Source organism: Sus scrofa, chromosome 4 (assembly GCF_054392235.1).
Source record: "Sus scrofa isolate SSC_HxYL_T2T_F1_AM1 chromosome 4, Sscrofa_HxYL_maternal_Yorkshire_Landrace_v2.0, whole genome shotgun sequence".
In the NCBI taxonomy this organism is placed as follows: domain Eukaryota; kingdom Metazoa; phylum Chordata; class Mammalia; order Artiodactyla; family Suidae; genus Sus; species Sus scrofa.
Window position 1 is genome coordinate 3,278,581 of NC_139386.1, and position 12,757 is coordinate 3,291,337.

At 54.7% G+C, this 12,757-nt stretch overlaps 1 protein-coding gene across 8 annotated transcripts in view; it reads left to right on the forward strand.

The window, feature by feature from the left end:
- Positions 1–12,757, forward strand: part of TRAPPC9 (trafficking protein particle complex subunit 9) — a 472,116-nt gene that overhangs the window by 142,100 nt on the left and 317,259 nt on the right. For all 8 annotated transcript variants that reach the window (XM_021088861.2, XM_085021612.1, XM_085021607.1 and 5 more), the window contains one exon: positions 12,323–12,447. In XM_021088861.2, the coding sequence (XP_020944520.2) occupies positions 12,323–12,447 (125 nt within the window). The remainder of the gene's footprint in view (positions 1–12,322; positions 12,448–12,757) is intronic.

The following is a 12,757-nucleotide window of genomic DNA, read 5'->3' on the forward strand; positions in this document are numbered from 1 at the left end:
ACACAGGATCCGAGCCATGTCTGCGACCTACACTGCAGCTCACGGCAACGCTGGATCCCTAACCCACTGATGGAGGCCAGGGATCCCACCCTCAACAGCATGGTTCCTAGCTGGATTCGTTTCCACTGCACCACGACGGGAACGCCTCGGTCTTTATCTTCAAATCTGGAGGAAGCAGAGCAGGTCTTCTCGGCTGTGATGGTCCTCCAGCCCGGCTCCCCTCCCCACCCCCACCTGCCCGCCGAAGCTCCGTAACTGGCTCCTGGTTTCTGGTCCTCATTCCAGCTAATGGTATTCCTGAGTCTTGTCCTTTACCATTTCTTATGTCCTATTTGTCTCAAGATTTTACAAACCCCATCACCTAAAACTCCAACCCCCGGAGTTCCTGTTGTGGCTCAGTGGATTACAAAGCCAAAGCTGACTAGTATCCATGAGGTTGCGGGTTCGATCCCTAGCCTTGCTCAGTGGGTTAAGGATCCGGTGTTGCCGTGAGCTGCGGTGTAGGTCGCAGACACGGCTCAGATTCTGTGTGGCTGTGGCTAGTAGCTGCAGCTCTGATTCAGCCTCTAGCCAGGACACCTCCATATGCCGCAGGTGTGGTCATGAAAAGGAAAAAACAAAAGCCAAAAACTCCAACCCTGATAGTGATCTGAAACTTTTATTTCTGGTCCTAAATTCCGGTCTGGTATTTTTAGCTGACTTCCTGTTCACCTGGCAGCCCCCCAAGCCCCTCGGGTACCACCTATGTGACCTCAGGTGCCCTGGGCCTCGCTCCTGTCCCGCCCCTCCCCCTCCTCTGTGGGCAGGAGCCGTCGCCATCTGCCCAGACGTCTGTCCTTTCTCTGAGATGTCCCCACCTGTCCCCCTTCACCACGTGAGCACCTTTTAACATCTGCGTGAAAGGTCACAAGAGCCTGGTGGTGTCGCTGGCCTTCGAGAGTCCTCTTTGATTGTGTTTTAGGTGGTTTTGCTCTAAAACAAATGTGCGTCTCCCTTTGGTGTGTGAGGCCCGTGTAATCGTGCCCCGCCCCCATCCTTGCTTCCGGCCCTTTCCATCGCGCTCGGCCATCCTGAAACTTCGCTTTAGGCCTGCGATGCTGTCTGTCCCGGGCCTGCCGTCCTTTGCCCGTTGACCCCTCCTGTTTTTAGCGCCCATGGCCCCTCCTTGCGCTCGTCCCTGGCCCGTGTGTCCTCTTGGCACCTCCGAATGCAGATTTGGTTTCTCCCACTAATTCACTTCCAGCACCCAGCACAGGGCGGGCTCCGGAAAGATGCCCAGTAAGTATCTATGAGGGTGGGCGAAGCCAGCCGGAGCGGTCCTGACCCTGAGGCGCTCTCTGGGCGCGACGAGCAGGCGGTTTCTGATGCGGGCCTGGAACAGGGCCTGCCTGCAGGGTGAGCTGGACGCAGTGAGCCCGGGAGGCGGCGGAGGGTGGCGGGTCAGGAGGGAGGATTTGGGTCAGGATATAGGCTCAGGCAGGTGTGGAAGGCCTGAAACTCCAGGCAAGTGTCTCGGAATTTAGTGGAGATGCTCGAGTCACCCGGTGTTTCTAGAAAAGGTCAGCGTGGTGGAGGCTGTGGGAGGAGGGGAGTGGGCGGATTGACGGGCTAGGGGGTGTTCACCTGGCCCCGTGCGGGGCAGGTGTGATGGTTTGAGGCTGAGCCGCGTGGGCTGGAGGGAGGGAGGTTGAGAGGGCGGCCTTCCCCGTGGCTCTGCTGACGGCCGCTGGCTGTGGGCAGCTCAGGATTTAGGAGCCCGTCTGGTGCTTGGTGAGCTCTTAGAATTCACTCTGTTTCCCAGGGAAAAATGCGTGACTCCTGGCCTGAAATGTCTCGTTTGTTAAGCTAAAGACAAACTCTGCCTATGAGAAGTTGGGATCAGTTCAGTTCTAGTTGGAGACTTGTGTTAATTAAAAAAAAGCCGTATTTACACCGGCATTTCATTATAATTTGCTTCTTTGCAATTCAGTGGTCACAGATGCCTCACTGTGGCCAGGAGTTGGTCATGTTTGAGCCGTGTCACTGTGGAGTGTCCTGTATCCTTGGCTAACATGCCCCCTCCTGATGACCGAGCCGGCACCTGGGGCCTCACCCAGCGTGTCTGCTTCCCTCCTGGGAAGGAATGACTAATCTGGGGGGAACTCAGCCTTAACTTTGTAGAGAAGAGTGACTCATCCTGAATCACCCGGAAATTAAAGATAAAAGTGGTTGGAATCTTAATGCCCACAGATTTCTTTTTTTCACTACGGTTTTGCTGGATCCCTGGGGCTTTCATAAACATCATTTTTTAAGAAGGCCAGAGATTTTCTTGAAACCCTGGTTTTTTTTCTGAGGCTAATGCATCTGGAGGCTGGAAGGAGACGAAACAGGTGTGACCGCTCCCCGCCTTTGGGGCGTGTGGTGAAGGCGCTGAAGGTTCGAGAAGCTCCTTACTACCCTGCGAGGGGGCTGGACGGCGGCCCCCAGCTCTGCACTCCTGCTCGGCCGCACCAGCTCCCCGCTGCTGAGTTTCTTTCGCACTGCCCCTCGCCCGTCCTGAGGGCAGAGCTGGGGTCGCCTGCGTCTCTAACTCCGGCTGCCAGCCCCCAGCGCGGAGGTTGGCCCGTCCCCCCACCTCTTGCTTTTCCACCTTCTTCTTCCCTCCGTTCCCTCCTGACCCTTGCAGAGCAGAGCCGCTCGGGGCTTCGTCCCAGGTTCTCCTCTTTCACGTTTGTGCTCTCGCAAGACTTTCTCACCTGCTCCGGTGGAGTCCATCACCCTCTCCCCCAACCCCGCAAGCTCAGTCCTGTTCTCTGCACTCCTGGTCCACGGATCCAACCATGTGCCCCGCAGGCCCTCGGTGCTAGGGGATGGGGCAGGTGATGCTGGTGGGGGGAGGGTTGATGTGCTGGGCGGCCGCCTTTCCACCTGTGCCCTCGCCCTACAGCCTGAGTCTCCCTGCTGGCGAAGGCTTGGATCCTGTAGGGAGTGGGAAGGGGCTGGTGTGCGGTGGCTCTGGTCCCCTCCCAACCAGCACCCAGAAGTGCCCGGGATCCTTTTCCCAGTGGGAAAGGCTGCATTGCATGGCGTGGACAGCAGCCCCAGGAGCCTCCCCACTCTGGTGGCCCAGGCCAGGCCTTGAGCAGTTGCTTGGCAGTGTCCAGCTGACCCTTCATCCTGGCTCTCACGGCCCCCGTGGGCACATTGGCTGGGGTTCTGCTCCCTGGAGGTGCCTGGCCACAGATGTCAGGTTAGTTTGCCTTATGACTTCACGTTTCTAATCAGTTTCGGAGAAGTTAATTTCCTGTTTATCCCCCTTTATTCTGTCTTAAGGGTGGAAGCAATGCTTTTCTCAGCTCTGAACCTCTCTCAGTGGTAATCAGCAGCCCGTGTCCTGTGTTTTAAATCAGACCTCCAATCATTTTCGGGTTGTGTTGGCCGTTTGTCAGACTGTTCGCTGCTCTTGTTCTGTGCTCCGTGGCTTATCTGCTTTTGCTCTGACGGAAAAGGTTAATGATGCGCCGGACAGCCTGCCCGATGTTATATTTAGCCTGCGTTCCCCCCCAGCCTTCTGACTCACAAACTGTAATTTCACGGCAGGCTGGCTCGGCTGAAGGAGTGGTCAGGCTGCCTCTGCTTCCCAGAGCACGTCTGAGTGAGACAAAGCCGGGTTCTTGCCCTGCACGGGTGGGCTGGTCTCCCCCCTCCTACGCTGAGAGCTTGCAGGTGGGATGTTGACTCAGCTGATTTAAATTCTGGCTGGATAATAACTTGCTAATCCACCAGGAGCGAGTGAAAACCCAGGTATTAGTCATTCCTCAGCAGCAGGTGATCCGATCCAGCAGCCCGGGCTGGGTCTTCTGGACCCTGGAGCTCAGGGTTTGCATCCTTGCCTTTCCAGCCAAGCTGGTGGAGACTCAGTTCGGTAGGTGTTCCTTGGAGGCCGCTGGGGAGGGTTCTCTCCGCCAGAGACAAGGGTGCCGCCTCTGGGTCACCACAGGTGGTGCGCTGTGAGCGCCTCCTCTTGATGGGACCAGGTCTTGTCCATGTCGTTTTTCTGAGGTCCTCCAGCCCTTCTCGTCACATCCCCCATCACTGCTCTGCTTCAGGCCCTGGTTGTTTCTCGTCTGGACCGGCTGGTGGCCTGGGCACTGGCTTCGCCACGGCTCCCTTTGCCCCCTCTTTGCGGTCTTCTGCTGGCCTCTTTCCAGGGCAGAAGCTGCTCTGTCCCCCTGCTGTGCAGCTTCCGGGGCTTTCCGTCGTCCTGGGAGAAAGCCTCCAGTCGGCTGCCTGTTTGGCCTCCTCGCCCTCATTCGGTCTGTGTCCCAGAAACACTGAATCCCTGAGGCTGACTTGCCGCGCCCTCTTAGGCGTCCTGCCTTTGACCGCAGACCTGCGGAGTCAGCCTTTGCCGCACATCAGAATCGCCTGGGGGTCTTTGAAAACTCGTCCTGTCTCCCACCCTCGACCTAGTGATGTCGCAGGCATGGGCCGTGTCTGGGTGTCACAGTACCTTCAAGTGTCCCCGATGGTTCTTAAGAGCCAGGAGGCTTGGGGACCCCTGACCTGGATGCTCTTCCTCCCTGAAACACTCAGTGCTCCTGACCTGGTCTCCTCCAGGCAGATGCAGTTCTGCTCGTGTTTTGTGTCCTCAGAAAACTTATGCCGTCTCATGGGCAGACCTCTCCTTTAGATGCTCGTTCAGGAGCTTTTTGGATATTTTCTGTCCTTTGATCTTACCTTTTAGAATCAGTTTGTCAAAATCCTCATGGTAGCCTGTTAGAATATTGATAAAGACAGCTTTGAGCCTGTGGATCAGTTTTGAGAAGATTAATTATTATTTTTTGCCTTTTTTTAGGGCCGCACTCACAGCATATGGAAGTTCCCAGGCTAGGGGTTGAATTGGAGCTACAGCTGCCGGCCTGCACCACAGCCACAGCAACACGGGCTCCGAGCTGCATCTGCGACCAATACCATAGCTCACGGCAACGCCGGATCCTTAATGCACTGAGCGAGGCCAGGGGTTCAACCTGTGTCCTCATGGATGCCAGTCAGATTCGTTTCTGCTGAGCCACGACGGGAAGTCTGGAAGGTTGACATTTTTGTGATTCGTGGTCTCCCTAACAATGAAAGGTTTCTTTTCTCTCGTCTCTTTTCACGTCTTTCAGCAACATTTTCTACTTTTTCTAGGACGGTCTTACAGCATTTTACTGTGTTTATTTGTAGATAGCTTTTTATTATAAATGGTATTTTTGAGTCCTTTCCAAGGGAAGTATAACGTACATGCAGCCGTGAGTACGGATGTTGTAGATAGCCTGATGGACTGGTACTTTGGTCTGTGCATCTCTGCCACCCAGAGCCAGTCATTCCTGCAGCCCCACCTGTTAGGTTGTATCCTCTCCTTGTTGATGACTCTGCATAAAGGGAACTGGAATTCTGGCATCCCCCGTCAGAGATTCGTTTTACCCGTTCTTATTTTCACATAGAAGAAAGAAGTATATGCTCCTCTCTGTCTTTTTAAGAAATAAATTTTTTTTGGCTTGTAGATGACTTATAACGTGTTTCAGGTGTATAGCCAAGGGAATCAGCCGTACGTATACGTACCCACCCACACTTGTCAGATTCTCTTCCCACACGGGCCATCGCAGAGCGCCGAGCACATCTCCCTGAGCTGTGTAGTAGGTCCTTGTTACCCATGGATTTTGGATACAGTCGTGTATATATGCTAATCCCATTTCCCCTTTGGTAACCGTAAGTTTGGTTTTGAAATCTCTGAGTCGTTTTCTGTTTTGTGAAGAAGCTCCTCTGTATCTTTTTTATTAGATTCCACATGTAAGTGATGTCATATGGTATTTGTCTTTCTGACTCATTTCGCTTAGGATGATAATCTCTAGGTCCATGCATGTTGCTGCAAATGGCACTTTGTTCTTTTTTATGGCCGAGTAGTATTCCATTGTATACATGTAGTATATCTTTTTCCTTTTTTTTTTTTTTTTTTCCCTTTCCTTTTAGGGCTGCACCTGCAGCATAGGGAAGTTCCCAGGCTAGGGGTCAAATCGGAGCTGCAGCTGCTGGCCTACGCCACAGCCACAACTACAGCAACACAGGATCCAAGCTGCATCTATGACTTCACTGCGGTCAAGCAACGCCAGATCCTTAACCCACTGAGAGAGGCCAGGGATCAAACCCACATCCTCCTGGACACTATGTCAGGTTCTTAACCCCCCGAGCCACAGCAGGAACACCTGCATTGTCTTTATCCAGTCCTCTGTTGATGGACGTTTAGGTGACTTCCGTGTCTTGGCTATTGTGAATAGTGCTGCAGCAAACATTGGGGTGCATGTGTCTTTTCGAAGTATGGTTTTCTCTGAGTGTATGCCCAGGAGTGGGATTGCTGGATCATGTGGTAGTTCTGTGTTGAGTTTGTTAAGGTGCCTCCACACGACTCTCCACAGTGGTTGAGTCAACGTACATTCCCAGCAGCTGTGCAGGAGGGTCCCCTTTTCTCCACACCCTCTCCAGCATTTCTTGTTTGTAGGCTTTTTGATGATGGCCATTCTGACCTGTGTGAGGTGAAACCTCATTGTCGTTTTGATTGGCATTTCTCTAATAATTAGTGATGTGGAGCATCTTTTCATGTGTGTTTTGACCATCTGTATGTTTTCTTTGGAGAAATGTCTATTTCAACCTTCTGCCCATTTTCGATTGGGTTGGTTTTTTTTTGGCTATAAAGTTGTAAGAGCTGTCTGTATATTTTGGAGATTAATTCATTGTCAGTTGCTTTGTTTGTAAAGGTTTTCTTCCATCATGCAGGCCGTCTTTTTGTTTGTTGGTTTTAAATGGTTTCCTTTGCCATGCAGAAGCTGTTAGGTTTACTTGGGTCCCATTTTTTTCTTGTTTTTATTTTCATTACTCTGGGATGCTAGTCCAAAAAGATATTGCTATGATTTATGTCAAAAAGAGTATTCTACTTGTATTTTCCTTTAAGAGTTTGATAGTATCTGGTCTTATGTTTGGGTCTTTAATCCATTTTGAGTTTGTCTTTGTGTGTGGTGTAAGAGCGTGTTCTAACTTCTTTACGTGTAGCTGTCCAGTTTCCCCAGCACTGTTGACAGCATGTATTGAAAAGGCTGATTTTCTCCATTGTATGTTATTGCCTCCTTTGCAGTTGATCAGCTGACCATAGGTGGGTGGGTTTATTTCTGTTTCATTGATCTAGGTTTGTCTTTTTGTGCCAGTACCACACCGTTTTGATGACTGTAGCTTTGTAGTATAGTCTGAGGTCAGGGAGCCTATGTGTGCTCTTTGTACACAGTCACCCTATGTTTGTGGGTATCCATGGCTGCTGCTGTCATCCCAGGTTGTGATGGAGACCTATGACCTTCAAAGCCTAAAATGTTGACTCTGGTCCTTTACAGAGAGTTTCTCAGCCTTGGTCTAGACCATGGAATCCAGGGCTGGGGAGGAAGATGCAAGGACCCATCTTGACGGGTGGAGGGCAAGTGGGTCTGCTCAGATTGGAGTCTTCAGAGGTCAGAGCAGCGTCTGGGGTGAGGGTGTTGGAGCGAGTGAGCGTGGGTGGGGATAACTGAGATGCACGGAGCTGTGTGAGCCTGGGGGCTTGTGTCCTGTGGGCCTGAGAGAGCAAGCTGGGAACCAGCTAGGACACGCCACATGCTCGGGAGGAAGTTCGCAACCAGCCAGTGCCTGGAGAGCCTGGGTCGCCGAGGGCAGAGAACGGGAAGTGTGGTCCCTCACTGTGCAGACAGTGCCCGCCTGGCGGAGGGGCCAGTGCAGAAGCAGGGCTGCCTGCGGGGATGAGGGCTGTTTCTGTTTGAATGGCCTCTGAAGGCCACTGTGGCCACGTGAGTGTCTCCTTCCCAGGCATAGCCCAGAGCTTCTGGATGAATGAGCACATGGCTTTCGCTATGGATTTGGGGATGAGTGTTGCCTAATTTCTGAGCCAAATGCTTCTATCGCTTTGATATTCTTGAGGATATTTTATGATAACCAGATGGGCTTCTTTGGCGCCCATGGGTTTTATGAATCGTTGAAAAAGCGTTTCCAAAATACATTCTACCTGGAGCAGCATCCCTGACAAACTCCCACCAGACCGTTCTCGCCTTTGCGTGTGTAAATGTACCTGGCTCCAGTGCAGCGTGCTTCACAGACCTGTCACCAGAGAGAAGAATGTGCCACCAGCCCTCTGCCTTAGTCCTTTTGAAAGTGCACAAAAACGCCACATTTCTTGAGTCGCCCCCCCAGAGGGGGTGCTGAGCCGTCGTCAGGGCCTTGGGTAGGCTCAGTGGGGTGGTGCGTTGCACAGCAGCCTGGCTGGGGAGGTTGCGTGCGGGCTCCCCTTGGGGCCGACGCGTGGCTTTTGTCCCTGGTTCACTGGGTTGTCGCCAACCCCACAGTCCTGGCTTTGAGGTCTGGCTCCCCTCGGATGACTGCCAAGTTACTTTCCTTCTTGGGATCTCGCCTCCTCATCTACAGAACTGATCAGCCTGTGGCCCCCTCGCCGCAGCGGCAACAGTTAGGTGGCGCCCCTCCGTGCCCCGTGCTGTGCCACGCACACGGCACACACCGCTGCCCGCCCTTCTGGGTGCGGGATTTTTACTGTGAGTGCTTTTTCTTCCCGCCACACAGATCGCGCTTTCAGCTGTCATTTCTCCTGGTTGTCCCCAAGGTTGTGACGCAGCCGAGCTGGAGAGAGGAGGCCTCCTTTAGCATATAAAGTGGTATTTCTGAATTGCCCACAGAGATGCTCTTAATAGAAAGATGGAGTGCTATAAACGGTAACTATGGAATTCGCTCTGAACGCTCCCTTTGATGCGTGACGATGTCCCAGGCTGGTCCCATTCTTAAACACCCCCTGTCCTGAAACCCACTCGACTCTGCCGTCTTCCTACGGGGCTGCCTTCGTGTTTGTAACTTTTTTGGTCCCATCTTCCTATGAATTGTCATCCCAGTCTGTTCTCTCTTCTATTTGTGGTAGCCTGTGTTGGCAGGAAAACGGGCCGAGATGGTTGGACCGCGTTTCCTCCCTCCGCCCGCCGGGCTGGGGAGCGGCTCCTTCCTCGCTCAGGGCCTCTGCCAACCCCCGCCCCCCGCCCAGGCTCTCAGCGCCGCTGCCACCTCGCCAGCCTGTCCTCCTGGGGACGAAGGGCACCTCTGCCCCCTTCCAAAGCCTGGCTTCTGCCTCCTGCCCTGTTTAAAATTTATCTGTTTCTTGTCTTTCCCATTCTTGATGGGATTAGAGGGCAGAATTCTTTATAGAGAAGCTGGAGAGTAGCTTTTTTAGTTTAGTTTTTTTTTTTTCCCTCTGAGCTTGGAGATCCCAGGTTTCTGAGGATTCCTCGAGGGTTTTAAGGCCTTCGTGAGAAAAGGAGGCAAACTTCAGATGTAATTTTTATTTAGCCTTTTCTTCCGAGGGCCCACACGCTACATCGCTTCAGCTCCGAGACTGCAGATTTATACTTTCCACGCATCGTCTTGCGTCAGTTCCCTTTTTTGAGTCAAGAAAACCGAGGGCTCAGGGTGTGTGACTTATTCAGCCTCTCAATGGGTGGGAAGGATGGGTGCAAGAAGGCCCCAGACCTGTGTCCTTAGAACCGAAGCCTTGGAGGAACGTCCACCCCACCCGCTCTGCGTAGCTCAGGCCCCAGCACGACTCTGCTGAGCTTCCTGGCGTCTCACGTCTGTCTTCGGGGTCAACCACTGGGGATGGGCCGTTTCCACCTGTCACCACGGCGGGACGAGGGCCTCCGCTCATCTTTCCAGCACCACCTGAGGTGGAGGAGGGGCTGGCAGATGGACCCAGGGCTTCTGGGCCCCTGCAGAAATGCGGAATCAGCATTGTCATCAGTGAGAATTTAGGACTGGTATTTCTGGGGCCAAGATGAATCTCAGTCTTGCGGGAGTGGGCAGCACTCGTGTAGTCCCTGGGGAGGAGGGAAGGACACCGCACCCCAGGCTGCATGTGGGGGAGCGAGGGCTGGCCTGGGGGCTCACTTTCGGGCCCCACTCGGCCTTGTTTCGAGAGTAGGACGCTGAAGAGGGTGAGTTTGTGTTTAGTCTGCGTTCACAGCACCCATTCCCTTCACAGCAGGCACTGCCTGTAGCGGGGAGGTTTCATAGGTTATGTCCGCGGCGCTGGGAGAATGAGGAAAGGGAGACAAGCAGCTCGTTCAGACCTAAGTGCTTGGGGTCTCTGCGCAGAGACACACGATGAGATTTCAGTTAAGCATGAATTGAGGTGATGATTGAACGTGACTTTGGGATGATGAAATAGTCATTGACGTGGGGTATAAACGACTAAATTTGACCCTGTGATTAATTCATTTACTTAATGTTTACTGTGGGTTTATGAGTTGCGAGAGCCTGCACCAGCTACTGTGGGGGTTGGAATTGTGAAACTGGCGGGAGCTCTGTCTTGATGGAGTTGAGAGTCGTGGAAGGAATCTAGTGTTTACAGGCTACTGTGGTGATGACAGTAACGGCTGGTTTTGTTGAGGGTTTGCCAGGTAGCAGGCTTTGTGACAAATGCTTCACATGCCACCGCCCGGCCGAGTGCCCACCACGGCCCTGCCTTGCAGCCTGTCTTCTTGATACAGGGCCGCTCTAGTGGGCACGGGTCCCAGTGTAGACGGGGTGCTGGACCTCGGAGGGAGGCATGCTTCCAGCTGGGGCGGCTGGGGAGGCCTGGGGAAGAACTGGGGCTTGGGAAATGCAGAGATGGGGGTCAGGGCTGCGCAGAGGTGAGAAGACACAGGGCAGAGAGGCGGGTGATGGCGACTGTGCTTGGCGGGAGCGTCACCCGAGCGCAGGTGCAGGTACCGACCCGACTCAAAGTTGGGCTCTGGGCCCTGCGAGGCTGCTCCGTTTCCAGCCTCCCTTACTCCGTGTGGTGTCCCTTGGGTCCCCCGGAAGCTTCTGGAGCTAACCACCTTCTCCACGGGAATGCCGACTGTCGTTCTTTTCCCACCTGGCCCTGGGCACGTGAACGGCTCTGCTTAGGCTCTCAGCTCCTCGGTTGGTCCCCGGAGGCTCTGCAGCCCGGGGAGGGTCACGGCAGGCACGTGTCCCTGTGCATGTGTCCTGCCGGATCATGGGCCCGTAGTTCTCCTGTGCCTTGGTGAGCTCTAGAAACTGCTTTGTCTGCGGCCTCCGCTTCTCGGGCTGGGGGGGTCCCAGTCTCCTGCCTGCTGCTGTTGGGAGTCGGTCTCCGAGGGGCCCCTGGTCCCTGTTTAGTGTGAGCCTCCCGGGCTCTCGGCACTTTGGTCGCAGCTGCTTGCCTGCGGCTGACTCAGTGGCCCCCCTGGTTTCCCTTGTCTGCTGCTCTGCTGACATTCTGGGGGGGGGGTCCTCGGGGAGCCACTGTCTGGAATTGTGTTTGGGGTTTGCTTTTTCTCGGCTTCATGAAAGTCATTGAAGAATTAACTTTTCCCGGCGAGGCCCCCGACCGACGCTTCTTCACGACTGGCGGCCACCGCCACCTGATTTAGAAGGGGCTCCAGTTCATCATCCAGTCACTTTCTTTGGGGCGCAGAAGACGCTCAGCTGCATCTCATCAGCAGTTCGTACGGTCCGAAAATGCGAGTTGGTGCATTTTTCTTCAAAGGCTAATGCAGCCCGTGTGTCACGCAAGGGGCCCTCGAGTGACACGGGGTGTCCTGATCTGATGTGTATTTCCATGGGCCGACTGCTGGGGCGGGTGCGGGAGAGGCTGGTAAATGAGCCAGAGCAGCGTGCGGGCAGCCAGGAGGCCTCGTCGTTTGTCCAGAAGGGGGGGATGGCGACCCAGACCAGGGCGGCGGCCGTGAAAGTCGTTGCAGGAGAGACCCTGAGCGCTAACAAGTTTCCTGTGGATTGGATGGGGGGGTGTGGGAAAAAGAAAGATTTAGGCTGATGGTAACGGCACAGGTAAGAAAAGAGCAGGTGGCACGAGCGCCCAGTCCTGTGACAGAGCAGTGCCTTCTCAAGATCAGGAGGGGAGGTGGCTTTTGGACCAAGTTCCAGCAGTTCGGTGAAGCCACCCCGGTGAACAGAGGCCAAGGTAAAGATGCCTTGGCGCACGCGGTCCGAGCACAAAACCAGGGGCCGGTGCGGCAGGCGACGAGGCTCTGTGGCCGCCCTCCGCACACCTGGCCCCGCTCAGAGGCGGCCCATCCTCGTCTTCTGGGTGGCGGGGGTGAGTGCTCGGCCGCGGAGAGCCGCCGGCAGCTGGAACTGGCCCCAGCAGGACAGTGAGGACTGACGGAGCTGCTCCAGGGACGCTGGTTTTCGAGGGACATCCGCCTTAAGATCCCGCAGACCTGTCACCCCTCCTCCTGTCTTGCAGATGGCATCAGCGTGAGCGGCTTCCCGCTGTGCAGCCCCTCGCGCCAGGTCGTGAGGCCTCGGGCGGACAGCAAGCCCGCGAACCCAGCTGAGGGCAGCCGGCCTGGGGACCCCGGCCACGTGAAGGTGAGTCACCCCTCCACCCCCCCGGGTGAGGGGGCAGCCCGCCAAGGGGCTTCGCGGTCCTGATCGCCGCCGGGCTTTGCTGAAGGCAAAGTTTTGCGTGTTTCTCAGAAAGAAGAGCACACGTGTGTTTGTAACTGCCTTGTGTTTGCGGAGAGCTGGTTCCCAGTACTCTTCCTCCTGTGTCGGGTTTAAGGCTTGGGAGCAGTTGCGGTGAAGCTTGAGTGCCTGCGTGTCCGTGCCGCCGCCTCTCATTTCCTGAAACATCAAGTATTCATGGGTTGAGCCCAGGAGTTACTGAGACTCTGCTGCC